We start from the raw sequence: 13,263 nt of genomic DNA on the forward strand, positions 1-13,263 counted from the left end.
GTCTGGATATAATAAAAGGATAGGCTGGACTCCTCTTAGCATAGCACCCTCCAATGATCAGCGGTACCAGATTCTCCCCGCTTCTGCTTAAGATGGGAGTTAAGGCTTAACTAATGCCTCCATCTTTGAAGATTAAAGAGCTGCTTCATTATTACGGAAGATGGCCAGAGCCAAAGTTAGTTCTTATAGATTATGCTTCTTTTCATCATACAGCTAGTTCGCGCGAACAAAGGAGTGATCTGTGCTGAATATCCACGCAAAACTCTACGTCGCAAAACGAATAGAACTGTCGAAGCAGCGTTTGTTTCTTGTCCACAATAATTCCTCCATCGTGCAATCCAGAAGCAATCAGAAGAAGCACCTGTACAACAAATCTTGGGCATTTGCTCTTGAGAACACATAATATCGTCTTCAATTGGCCCGGCAGCAAACTTCCGGGTATATCTTGAAGCTCGCCCACCTGGTGGGCCCGCTTATCGGCAAGATTTTGCCGGTCTCTGGTTTTTGAGTCCAGACACCAGGATAGGTCGGGTATGGCGAACGAAACAGCGTTATTACCCAAGGGAACTATCAGGATAATGAGAAGAGGAGGTTTGAWAATAACAGATAGCGATGCTGAAGTGTTTCATGTCTTGAACATATATACTCAACCCATTTCTCGGTGTCAGGTACACTCCTGGGCCCGGTTGCCGAGCCCTGGGTCCCGTTGCTTGTTTCTCCAAGCAAAGATTTCAAAGAATAAACCAGGTTTAGGGTGACGTTCAAGCCACCACGATGTCCGAAAATAATCATGCAGATCGAACTTCTCGTTGACATCCAACATCTTGCCGGGATCCGGAAAATCAATGACAACCGTATTGATGACTGATAATGGTCAGTATGTTTGACTTCAAATTCAAGATTGCCAGTGGAGACAGAGGCGTATTTATGGCTTTCATCTCACGGATAAGGGACCCGCAACCTACAAGAGTCTCGAATAACATTCGAGCTTTTCAGTATTATTGCGTAAGGTATATTGACTACTGGGATTTAGGCGTCAAACTAGATCTCTGCAATCTCTGATTCGTGAAAATGTTGGAATATAATCAACAATTCAGTTGTTTCGCTTCTTGCCGAGGCTTCTTTCGGCACTCGATACCGTTACCATATATCATCTCATTATGCCTTCTAGTTCCAGTTGTTCAAAATATACCCGGCGATCTTCATCCAAGGCGAACAGAGAAGAGGAAATGAAGACGCATCCGGGAAAGGAGTCATCCTAATATTCAGAGAACAGAGCGCAGACCAAATGATCTCTGCAATCTCCAATCGAATCAGAAATTGATAGGTGAGTTTTATGAACTTTCTAAGATTCAATATGAACCTACTAGCTCTTGATTATGCGGTCACTAACAGAAGATTACTGTAGTCGCCGCGCCAACTATGGCCTTTGAAGGCGAGGCGTCTCAAGCCTCCAAGATCCCGTATCGGCGCTTGGTCTTTGATCAAAAGGTGGTCACCGACGAGGTGATCAATCATCCTTACGCTGGAAGAGGCACCGATGATGATCCCTTTGTAGTTGTTTGGATTCCTGGTGACTCGCGCAATCCGATGAATTTCAGCTCTATCCTGAAATGGTCGCTCACGATCCTGGTCTCCTTGACTACCCTAACGATTGCATTGATATCTTCTGCATACTCGGGAGGCATGGCCCAGGTCATGAAAGAGTTAGGCTCGTCAAGAGAAGTCACTACTCTGGGAATATCCCTTTTCGTCCTTGGCTTTGCGTTCGGACCGCTGATTTGGGCACCGATGAGCGAAGTATTTGGCCGTCGCAACGTTTTCACCATCACTTTTTGCTTACTTACAGCCTTCAACGCTGGATGTGCTGGCTCTGAGAATATCCAAACATTGATCATCCTGCGATTCTTGGCTGGTTTCTTCGGATCGTCTCCCTTTGGCAATGCAGGTGGAAGTATTGCCGATATGTTCCCGGCCGCCAAACGAGGCATTGCTATCAGCCTCTTCTCTGCCGCACCTCTTTGCGGACCAGCTATCGGTCCGATCATCGGGGGTTTCCTCAGCTCTGGCGCTGGTTGGCGCTGGGTGGAAGGGTTCTTGGCCATCTTTTCGGGTGTCATTTGGATATGCCTTTGTGTGTTTCTTCCCGAAACATACGCCCCCGTCCTCTTACGCAAGCGCGCTGAAAAGCTCTCTGAACTGAGTGGCAAGGTCTACCGTAGTAAGCTGGACATCGAACGAGGTAAGCTGTCGCTGCAGCAGACTTTGACTACGGCACTCTCGCGCCCATGGCGTCTTCTGTTCCGTGAGCCTATCGTGTTTCTATTTTGCGTATATATGGCCATCATCTACGGCATTTTGTACCTTTGCTTTGCCGCCTTTCCAATCGTCTTCCAGGAGGCCCGAGGTTGGAATGAGGGTATTGGAGGATTGGCTTTCCTAGGAATCCTGGTCGGTATGATTATCGCTGTCATCTACACATTTCCAGAAAACATGCACTACGCCAAATTATGCAGACAAACAACGGGTCGCCTTCCTCCCGAAGTCCGTCTGCCTCCAAGTATCGTCGGCGCCATTGCCTTGCCCATCGGTCTTTTCTGGTTCGCCTGGACCAACTCGCCCTCAATTCACTGGATGGCCTCGATTGTCGCTGGAGCACCCTTTGGGTTCGGGCTAGTTCTTGTGTTTCTCAGCGTATTCAACTACCTGATCGATGCATATACCATCTACTCTGCGTCTGTTCTGGCAGCAAACTCCGCCCTCCGGTCTCTTTTTGGCGCAGCCTTTCCCCTCTTCACCAGCTACCTCTACTCAGGGCTGGGTAAGTCACGTGATGCCCCGCTTCGTTTGACCCTGCTAACTGCTGCTTAGGGATTCATTGGGCGTCATCGATTCCCGCGTTCCTGGCACTAGCCTGCGTCCCAATACCCATTGTATTTTATCTGTACGGCGCACGCATCCGGAAGCGCTGCCGCTACGCCGCCGAGGCCGACGCATTCATGGAACGTCTTGCGCAGAGCAATCAGCAGGAAGCTCGGCGCGAAGAGCCTGTCATCGAGAAATTCAATGCTGAGGTGGAAGCTGCTGCGGTTGACGTGGAAAGCGTTAATGAGACTACCAGCGTGTCTAGTGTTCCCTCTGCGATCGATATGAGCAGGAGGGCGTCTCGCGCGTCGAAGATGTCTGGGCGTTCGCTGGGTCGTACGGCGACTCAGTACGAGGAGAATCCGTATGATATCGACAGGGTAAACACTCGCAATTCTATTATTAGTGGACGTTGTCAGGAGGTCTAGTCGGAAAGGCTGATGTGCATTAGTTGTCACACTCAATGATGCATACGCCGACCTCGTAAGGTATTCATGCCTGACCCAATTGTACATAGATGAGGTCGGATCGAACCTAACCAAAATTCAATCGCACTTTTGCCCGACATCGGTCACTCGACGCAAAGTATACCATTGACTTAGACATACGGGTAACGTAGTCCTAGCCATACATGCCTTGCTCCAAAGCAATATTTTGATTAGAGATTCGCATAGTAGTGTCTTATACTCCAGACTTTCAAACCCACACCAGCCGTTTGTATCGGCGTCAGTTAACATTGCATAAGACTGCTTATTCGCTTATATACCTGCCCAGACACGTATCTTTTCCGTTGGCACAGCGGAACGGCGCGCTCCCGTCTGTAATCCATACGCAGGCTGGCTGCAGGATATCTCCGATATGAGATGCAAGATCTAGTAGAATATCATCTTCGGGACCTCTCAGTCGCTTTGATGGATCCGTCACCATGCTGTCAGACATCAGGGAGTCGGGTAGGTCTTCTCATATCGTATAATCGGAGGGCTTCTAAGAACGACGTAGTAGTTAGAGGTGTATCTGAGTCTCGGCTTCTTCCGTGTACTTATAGGGTTTCCTGCGGCAATTGACTTGGCTTTCTTATGCTGCGACGGAAGATAGGGATCGATGTTTGGTGATCATGTCTGTAGATATCTATGTTGTAGGGGACTGTGGCAATGGTAGCAGGCATCGAAACGATCAAGAGAGACGATTGATTGTTGGTAGAGGGGCACGAGCCATGTTCTGGCTTACTTGTCGGTACTCATCCCAAAGGCATAAAGAAATACTGTATGGAGACAGAATAAAGAGGACCTTGCCTGCGGCTTCATGAACATGACCGTGCGGCCAAATGATTTGTTTCAACTTAGGTACATCGCCGCCAGGGCAGTATTCCTATGAGTAGTGAAGCTCCAGCACTTGACAGTTCTGACTGACGCCGAGATATCGCATCGCCAGGACAGCGCACTTAGGCGTCATGTGCCCTGTCTGAGTCGCTGAGTCGTTCACCTCTTTATCAACACACGGACACAATCTGCACTTTTCTTTCTCTTCTCCTCTCATCACCATCACTTTCTTCCGCAATCACCCATCCTCACATACTCTTGTTGCTGCTCGCTATTGCCCCAAGTGTACCATCTTTCAGGATCAAGTCTCATTTGTTCGTCAAGTCTCGTTTGCTTTCGTTTAATCTCATCGCAAGTTCATTGCAGTCAAGGTCCAGTCAAGATGGACGAAGACGGCAAAGCCAAAGTCCTCTTCCTCACTAACAGTGAGCTGGGACAGTCTTCCGTTTGTCTGGCCGTCACTCATGAATTCCTCCTGCGTCCCGAGTACGATGTGCATATCGCCTCGTTCCCCGTCCTTGGCCCAACCGTCAAAATGATGAATGCACGCGCCAAAAGCCTCGCATCCGCTCAKCAGGAAGCTACTTTCCATCCGCTGTGCGGCCTGTCGATGCAAGACGCGTACATCCAGAAGGTCGGTAACCGCCGTACTTTCAACATTCATCGTGTCGGCTTGAGGGGCGCCATGAGCGCGTACAAGTCTGAGCTCATCAATGCTCTGGCTCCTTGGAACGGAAGCGAGTACATGGCGGTATACTTTCAGTGCTTTGCCGTCATCCAGGACATTCAGCCGGTCGTCGTTGTGGTTGATCCATTGTTTGCTCCGGCCATCGATGCGTGCCTCAAGTTGAAGATGCCGTATCTCGTCTTGAGTCCCAATACTCTCAAGGACCACTGTCAGCCCAAGCTCGCAAACTTCTGGAAATTTCCTGCGTGAGTAGCTCCGTCTTGCAGCGACTTCATGTGTTGACGCTCTTGAATAGACTCTGTTCCGGTTACCTGTACCCTTTGCCTCTGCACCAGGTGATTCCCAACACCATTCTGGTTCTCGGACTCGGACTGGCTATCCACAATTCATCTGAGCTAAAGGAGCTGAAGAAATACCGTAACGAGAACGAACTCAGCGGCAAGACTCCTGGTATGATTTCCCGCTCCGGCGACAAAACCCCATTCCTTGTCCCCTCGAAGAAAGAGTACGAGTTCTCTCGCCGCGTCCCTAGCAACTTCACTCTCTGTGGCCCCATCGTCCGTCCTTGGGACGCATTGGAAACAGAGAATGCGGACTTGGCCAGGTTTGTCCGTCGCGGCCCCACGGTCCTCGCCAACTTTGGCTCTCACGTAGTATTCAATAATGCTACGGCCAAACAGTTCGCTGAAGGGATAGCTCTGCTGCTCGAGAGACGGCCCGAGACTCAGATCCTTTGGAAACTTAAATGGGACCCGGAGATCAACGTTGAGGACAAGGCATTCGAGAGCATTCGCGGCGCCATCGCAGATAGACGCGTGCGTATCACTGACTGGCTGCGTGTCGAGCCCATGTCCCTTCTGATGAGCGGCCACATTGAATGCATCATTCATCACGGTGGTTCCAATTCGTTTCACGAGGCAATCAGGTGAGTTCTGCGAGCCAACATTTCCGTCCTTGCAGCTCCGACTAACGATGACTTCGCAGAGCTGGCGTTCCGCAGGTCATCCTGCCCACTTGGTTCGACACTTACGACTTCGCTGCCCGTGTTGAGTGGTTGAAGATCGGTGTCTGGGCCAATAGAAAGACCGCCCCAGCCATCAATGGAAAGCACTTGGGACGCGCTCTGATTCGAGTCTTGGCCAGCAACGATAGCCCGAGGATCTTTGCCAACGCAAAAGCCCTTGCCTCCCAGTTGGGCCCTCAGGAAGGCCGTGTCGTCGCTTGTGAGAAGATCATAGAGGTTATCAAGGCTCAGAAGAAAGGCGACGACAAGGAACATCAGCATCAGAAAGACCAGGCAGAAGAGGTGAACATCCAGCAGATGCCAGCTGGAAACGACGAGAGAACCCCAGAGGAGCTCACCTCCCAGGAGATCGCGTTGGGAACTCTGAACGCCTTGTACTAGAGGAAGCTGTCCAGCTGTGCATCCTTCCTTGACTTCTAACCGACCCCTACTTCGCCGCACCGTCGTAGGGGTCGGTTAGAAGCCGATGTGTTCGATCTGAGGATGTGTCAGTGCTGAGGTCAAATCAGGTGGTGGTTGATATTCAGAACCGGCGGGAACGTGCGGGCCGCGCGGGCAGGACGGATGCCGTTAACGGCTTAGGGAGAAATCGGAGGAGGATGGTGTTTTGTTTGTGTCACAGAGGAAGCACAGAGAAATGTGTCTTAAGCTCCTAGGTAGTTAAATGGAATGATTCTCCCCTCACTTTTGCTTCACGTAGACGGTGAATTGATGTCGTCATCTTGCCGATACCGCTTATCTACATTGTTCTCTCCCCGCACTGCCTACTTTTGCCCCGCAGTCATTTTCATACAATAAGAGAAGGCATCTCCAATTGCCATCTTCAAATAGTTTCTTTTCTACTTTAGACTTGCTGTATAGCATATCCTCCTGCCTGTGAAGATGGCTGGTGAACGTGTAGCCTGGATAGGCCTCGGAAACATCGGACGGGTATACCTTCAAATTATCCCCCATCCAATAAACAAGCTAACACAACCGCCAGGGAATGAGCAAGAACATTGCTCAAAAAGGCCCCCAGTCCTCTCTGACCCTCTACAACCGCACCGTTGCCAAAGCCTCCGCATTTGCGGAATCCCTCGGCCAAACCAAAGCCCTCGTCACCGTCGTCTCCTCCATCCCCGAAGCCGTCAAAGACGCCTCCATCGTCTTCATCTGCGTCGCTGACGATCCCGCCCTCGACCAGATAATCACCACCATCCTCGCCGACTCCTCCCTCGACCTCACCTCCAAGGTCGTCGTCGACTGCTCAACCGTCCACCCGGACACCTCCCGCCGAATCCACGCCGCCGTCACCGACAAAGGCGCCTCCTTCATCGCCTGTCCGGTCTTCGGCGCGCCAGCCTTCGCAGACGCAGGCCAGCTGGTCGTCGTGCCCGCCGGCGATGCGGCCGCCATCAACCGCATTAGGCCATTCCTCGAGGGCGTCACCGCCCGCGCCACAATCGACTTGAGCGGCCACGACGTCGGCCGCGCCAGCACCCTCAAGATCCTCGGGAACACGTTCATCCTCAACACGGTCGAGTCGATTGCCGAGGGGCTTGTGGCGGCGGAGAAGTCCGGGCTCGGGGCTGATGTCTACCAGCAGTGGATGCATGCGCTGGTTGGGGGCATGTTCGCGAAATACGCGGACCGAATGTCTACGGGCGACTACTACAAGCGTGAGGAGCCGCTCTTCGCGGTGGACTTGGCGCGGAAGGACCTGCGGCATGCGGCCAGCTTGGCTGGTGCGGCCGGTATGCGGCTGCGTAGTGTTGAGGTCACAGATGGGTATCTGCAGGAGGTCAAGGCCGAGAAGGGGGAGAAGGGGGATATCGCGGCTGTCTATGGGGCTATTCGGAAGGAGTCGGGGCTGCCGTTTGAGAATGAGCAGTGAGCTTGAAGCTTTATATATGGGCTACAGATCGGGATTACTGAACCAACAACCGTGTTGAATGATGGAAGTCTTCGTTCTGTTTAGATTATGTCAATGAATAAAACACTCAATTCTATAGATAGCTGCAAGGCGCCTGAAAGAAGAGAAGTTTTGTAGCCAGCGATAAGCAGTCTATTGCAAGCTCGGCAACGCATAATGAGCTTCTTGGACTTATCCTACCTCTAATATGCCACACCTGTTAGTTACGAAGGGAGTAGATGCGGGCCTCATATGGCCTGAGTCGAACTTTCTGCGACAGCTGATATTCATCCACATGGTAGTTGGAGATCAGCATGATAGCCAGGTCAACGTCAATCTCTTCGGGAATCTCAAAATCAGAGTGTTCTGCCGACCAGTTGCAGAAGATCAAGTTGCGCCACGGCCCTTGCGTCCGCAGGAAAGAGAAGACCTTGGGATCACTCGCATTGATGGGGATATAGACTCCATACCACTAGGAGCCTCCGGTCAGTATGCTTGACTACCTCATCTTTTGATCATTATGATTAATCATACCATCAGTGGATGTTGCTTGCGAATATGCAACAGCTTCTTGTAGTAGTTCAGAACCGAGTCGGGATCACGCTCCTGAGCCTGGACGTTGATATCGGCATATTCATCGTTCATCCGGAGCCAGGGTTTGGCATCAGGTGAGGTGAAGCCTGCATTGGGCGCATTATTCCACATAATAGGTGTACGCGCATTGTCCCGTCCTTTGAGGCGAATGACATGCATCACATCCGACATGTCAGGCTCCTTTGAGGGATCTTTCTCCTTGCGAGCTTTATACTGACTGCGAAATGAGTCAGCAAATGATAAATCAAGGGAATATTGGCTGCAAATATCCTACGCATTGTAGTATGCATGGGTCTCAACATCGTTATAATCTTCAATCTTCCAGTTCTGCGGATGGGGAGTACCCAATTCCTGGCCCTGATAGATGAAAGGTGTTCCTCTCAGAGAGAGCTGAATGGTGGCCAACATCTTCGCTGACACGGCTCTGTACCGCGGATCAGGGTTGCCAAATCGCGACACACACCGGGCTTGGTCATGATTCTCAAGATACAGAGAATTCCAGCCTGGGTCTCTCAGCTCTTGCTTCCCAAGGATGAATTGAGCGGCCACCTACCGTTGTTGCCCAGCATATGCTGCTGCCAAATCCTGAACACCTTCTCGAATTCCCAGAGTTCCCACTTGCGAGGCTTCCATTTGTCTCCGTTTTCACCATCCAGATCCATATGATGGAACTGGAAAACCATGGAAAGCTCCTGGCGCTCCTTTGCCACGTACTCACTGGACTCGTATTCGTCCACACCACACGGCATTTCGCCAACTGTGCAATTGGTGTATTTGCTCAGAACGTTGCGATTCATCTCATGCATGTATTTGTGGATATTGGGACTGGATCTCGTCAGAGATTTATGCTTCGAGCTACTTCCCTAGAAGGCTTACCCGTTCGTGAATAATGGCACGGCTGGTTGCTCGTACTTATCGGGGTTCACAATGGGTGCATCTGGAAGCCCGGGCGTCTTGGAGACAAGGTTTATAACATCAAACTAGGACAAACAGGTTTTCGTCAGAAGCATCTCTGTTCGGGAGTCATGCTGACTTACCCGGAAGCCGTCTGTTCCTTTACTTCCCCAGAAATCAATGATGTCGAAGATTGCATTCCGCACCTCAGGGTTGTCCCAATTCAGGTCTGGCTGAGATGGCGAGAACAGATGCATGTCTGTTATCGGTGAGCCGTCTGTCCTTGGGGTAAAACCTATATCTGGAAGACTTACACCATTCGTCTGTATGCTCATCATACTTCCATGCCGGACCTATGTGATGCATCAGTATGATAGTGCATTGCTTGGCTGGCTGAATCGAGAGATTTGCTGACCTCCAAACAGACTTTCCCAATTATTAGGAGGTAAGCGCTCTCCATTTTTGCCTGTCTTTCCCCTTCGCCAGAAGTACCAGTCTCTCTTCGGGTTGTCTCGGCTTTTCTTCGACTCCAAGAACCATGCATGCTGGCCAACCATTAGCAGAAGTAACGGTGTTTCGGCACTAGATCTGCTCACCTGGGAGCTAGTGTGGTTGAACACCATGTCCATCATTATTTTCATTCCTCTCCTATGAATTTCTGCAGCAAGGTCTTCCCAGTCTTTCATGGTTCCATACATGGGATTGATGCCCTTATAATTTGCAATGTCGTAGCCCTGATCTTCAAGGGGTGATTCATAGATGGGGGTCAACCACAGCATATCCGCCCCAAGATCTTTCAGATAGTCGAGCCTCTGGATGATGCCGCGAAGATCACCAATGCCATCATTGTTGCTATCCCGGAACGACTGCACGTAGATCTCATAGATGATGATCTCTCGCCACCATTCTCGGTCCATATCGAGAATTTGCGGCTTGAACGTGCCGGACGCCGTCACGCACTTGTTCCGAGTCGTTGGGCATGGCATCTTTGCGGTTGACGAAAAGGGCTTGTCTCTGATAAAAGAACTTAATTGGGGTTGGTAGTCTCGATGGTCTGACTTAGATGGTATGGCAGATGTGGGAGGCAAGCTTCGCAACCCACAGCGGAAGGCTCTCTGAAGAAGAAATCGTCTCAATTGAAACATCCTTGACAGGGGTGATTGACATGGAAGAATAAGTAGTCATTTATACAGCTGGGGCAACATTTTGCCTCCCGAGATGATCTATTTGCTGGTGCCATCGTCATTGATAATATATGCTCGAAGCATGGGAAGCACATCCCATGGAATAGATATCCGTCGGACGAAATGACCATCCTATGACCTCAACAAGACCATTAGAGATCCCTGGGAAGGCAAGCCGCGGAAAAGATACCACCTTTCGCCAGATATGCTATGGTCTGAATTTTGTAACGTTCGTGTGCCGCTCCGTCTTGTAGCATGGAAGCGCAAGCGCGAGAGAAGACGTCTCCTTTATGTCTAGCTCAGATTTTCATCCGACAAACACTGACAGGGCGCAGAGCCCCGATGCATCAAAAGAATGCGAAGAGTCAGACAGTCTCGACAAGCTGCGTTGGTGGCAGAAAGCAACCATTTATCAGATATTGATTCAGAGCTTTCAAGACACCGATGGCGATGGCAAAGGGGACATTCGCGGGATAGTTAATCATCTCGACTATTTCGTCGCTCTCGGTATTGACGTTGTCTGGATTTCACCTATTTATGAATCGCCAATGCGGGACATGGGGTATGAAGACGAGCTGGACATGAAGAGTTGTATCGTGAGACTGACGAGAAGATTGCAGGTATGACATTAGTGATTATCGAAAGGTTAATCCAGTTTTTGGAACCATGCAGGACATGGAACTTCTGATACAGGAAACACATCGAAGAGGACTTAGGTTGATCCTTGACATCGCTCTCAATCACACTGCTACCGAGGTGAGTCTACGATGGATAACAGGATAATAATGGCTCACTGACTAGGCATTTCTCCAAGCATGAATGGTTCCAAACCTCTCGACGCGCTCGGCAAGACCCCAGCCTAGGTAAGAGAGACTGGTATTTTTGGAGCGAAGGGAAGCTAGATGAGTTTGGCAACCGTATACCTCCAAATAACTGGGAGAGTACTTTTACCGGTACGGCCCGGAGCTTTCATGCTCATTCCTCGTCCTTGAAGCTCACTCTGTCTGGGGCAGGTTCGACTTGGGAGTGGGACGAGGTGGCAGGCGAGTTCTGTGCGTACTTCGTCACTCTAATGTCTGAATATACGGGGCTAACGGAAGGTCAAGACCTGCACATATTTGGCAAGAATCAACCCGATCTAAATTGGGATTGCGAGGAAGTACGAAAAGAACTGTACAAAGTGTTGAGATTCTGGTTAGACAAGGGAGTGGATGGATTCCGGGTGAGCAATTGTGTTTGCCTTGCTGTAGTCCTCATGACTGACCACTCGTCACACTGGCGAAGCTCGACACGATGAACTTGGTGTCAAAGACATCATCGTTTCCAGATGCTCCGATTTCGAAGGAAGGTTCAATATGGCAGCCGGCAAATTACTTGTTTGCAAACGGGTATGATTCCTCCCATCACAAGTTCCATTAACGCCTGTCGGGGCTGCGAGACTGACATACTTCTATAGTCCTCATATTCATGAGTACTTGCAGGAAATGCACCAGGAAGTATTCTCCCATTATGACTGCATGACCCTGGCAGAGATGTCCTGCGGCGTCTCCGCTCCTGAAGCTGTTCGATATACATCACGATTCAATCCTCGTCATGAACTAAACCTGGTCATTCAATTTCAGCATGTAGAGCTCGACTGTCACGATGGCGACAAGTGGATGCTGCGGGAATGGGAGCTCCCCGAATTGAAACGAATCATCAACGAGTGGCAGGAAACATTGGTCAACAATGGGGGATGGAACACAGTCTGGATGGAGAATCACGATCAGCCAAGAGGCATCTCCAGGTTTACTACCAACAGCCCGCGCTTTCGGGCTCTGTGTGCCAAATTGCTTGCTCTATGGCAGTTCACGCTTCAGGGCACAAATCTCATCTTCCAGGGGCAGGAACTAGGGATGATCAACCCGGGACTCTTTTCGGAAGAAATGAATCAAGACATCGAGACAATTCAATATTGGAAAGCGTACGTGTCACTTATCCTGACCAGGCACATTGACCAATTCCTCACATAACGAAGTGCTTGTGAAGAGGCAGGAACTGAAGCACCACAAAAGCTCGAGTTGGCCAAAAAGGCCATCATACAGAAAGGTCGCGATAACACTCGGATACCCATCCCGGTGAGACACCACATTCCCTTCACTTTGATCACTATGTTAGCTGACTGACATTCCTACCAGTGGACCGAGGATCCCCATGGGGGATTCACAGACCCGACAGCCAAACCGTGGCTTCCTGCCTTTGATCACGGCGGAGAATGGTGCCACGCCAGCCAGAGACACAGTCCTGAGTCGGTCTGGTCATTCTATCGGTCTCTGATCACCATGCGAAAGGCCAACCCGACTCTGGCAAGCACACCTTTTGAACGCTTACCATATCCTTTGATACTGACTTGGTCCTAGTACTACGGGTCATACGAATGCTTGGACGTGGAAAACCCCATCATCTGGGCCTACAAGCGAAAATCCAAACACAAATGCTACCTTGTCGTGCTCAACTTCTCCGGCTGCGCCTCCTCGTGGAACTATGTGAATCATGGCGTGGACTTGTCAACATCCAGGCTACTCATGTCGAACCACATGACGTGCGAAGCAAGCTCTACTCCGGACCTCATCTTTCTAAGACCGTTCGAAGGACGTCTGTACCAACTGTAGCCGCATTTCATGTATGCTTCAATTAGGCCTCCCTTGGGTCTAGCATGCTTACCGAGCAATGGGGAAAAGACTCGGCCCGCTGACCTCCGTTCCTAGATCGTTACCATCTGGTCGATGTGTTCAGACACGTATATGCATTTTAGGGCAAATGGG

General features: G+C 50.4%; 5 protein-coding genes across 5 annotated transcripts; 4 read left to right on the plus strand and 1 right to left on the minus strand.

The window, feature by feature from the left end:
* Positions 1-1,422: 1,422 nt before the first annotated feature.
* Asppvi_007740 (MFS transporter) lies at positions 1,423-3,352 on the plus strand (the record flags this gene model as incomplete). The annotated part of the gene is made up of 3 exons (XM_043303624.1): positions 1,423-2,821; positions 2,872-3,245; positions 3,317-3,352. 3 exons carry the CDS (start codon positions 1,423-1,425, stop codon positions 3,350-3,352), a joined length of 1,809 nt encoding a protein of 602 aa, XP_043159559.1.
* Positions 3,353-4,566: 1,214 nt separating this feature from the next.
* Asppvi_007741 (glycosyltransferase family 1 protein) lies at positions 4,567-6,277 on the plus strand (the record flags this gene model as incomplete). Its single annotated transcript, XM_043303625.1, has 3 exons — positions 4,567-5,117; positions 5,168-5,797; positions 5,857-6,277. 3 exons carry the CDS (start codon positions 4,567-4,569, stop codon positions 6,275-6,277), a joined length of 1,602 nt encoding a protein of 533 aa, XP_043159560.1.
* A 501-nt stretch (positions 6,278-6,778) lies between these two features.
* Positions 6,779-7,769, plus strand: Asppvi_007742 (NAD(P)-dependent oxidoreductase; the record flags this gene model as incomplete). The annotated part of the gene is made up of 2 exons (XM_043303626.1): positions 6,779-6,826; positions 6,879-7,769. 2 exons carry the CDS (start codon positions 6,779-6,781, stop codon positions 7,767-7,769), a joined length of 939 nt encoding a protein of 312 aa, XP_043159561.1.
* Positions 7,770-8,007: 238 nt separating this feature from the next.
* On the minus strand, positions 8,008-10,261 carry Asppvi_007743 (glycoside hydrolase family 13 protein; the record flags this gene model as incomplete). Its single annotated transcript, XM_043303627.1, has 9 exons — positions 8,008-8,259; positions 8,322-8,598; positions 8,656-8,884; positions 8,935-9,206; positions 9,258-9,361; positions 9,419-9,534; positions 9,590-9,628; positions 9,691-9,820; positions 9,872-10,261. 9 exons carry the CDS (start codon positions 10,259-10,261, stop codon positions 8,008-8,010), a joined length of 1,809 nt encoding a protein of 602 aa, XP_043159562.1.
* A 488-nt stretch (positions 10,262-10,749) lies between these two features.
* On the plus strand, positions 10,750-13,110 carry Asppvi_007744 (glycoside hydrolase family 13 protein; the record flags this gene model as incomplete). The annotated part of the gene is made up of 10 exons (XM_043303628.1): positions 10,750-11,021; positions 11,080-11,215; positions 11,274-11,412; positions 11,473-11,511; positions 11,566-11,681; positions 11,744-11,847; positions 11,916-12,422; positions 12,477-12,576; positions 12,637-12,804; positions 12,859-13,110. The coding sequence occupies 10 exons, from the start codon at positions 10,750-10,752 to the stop codon at positions 13,108-13,110; spliced, it is 1,833 nt and encodes a 610-aa protein (XP_043159563.1).
* Between the last annotated feature and the right edge of the window lie 153 nt (positions 13,111-13,263).

The sequence above is a fragment of the Aspergillus pseudoviridinutans genome, assembly GCF_018340605.1.
Source record: "Aspergillus pseudoviridinutans IFM 55266 DNA, scaffold_5, whole genome shotgun sequence".
Classification (NCBI taxonomy): Eukaryota; Fungi; Ascomycota; class Eurotiomycetes; order Eurotiales; family Aspergillaceae; genus Aspergillus; species Aspergillus pseudoviridinutans.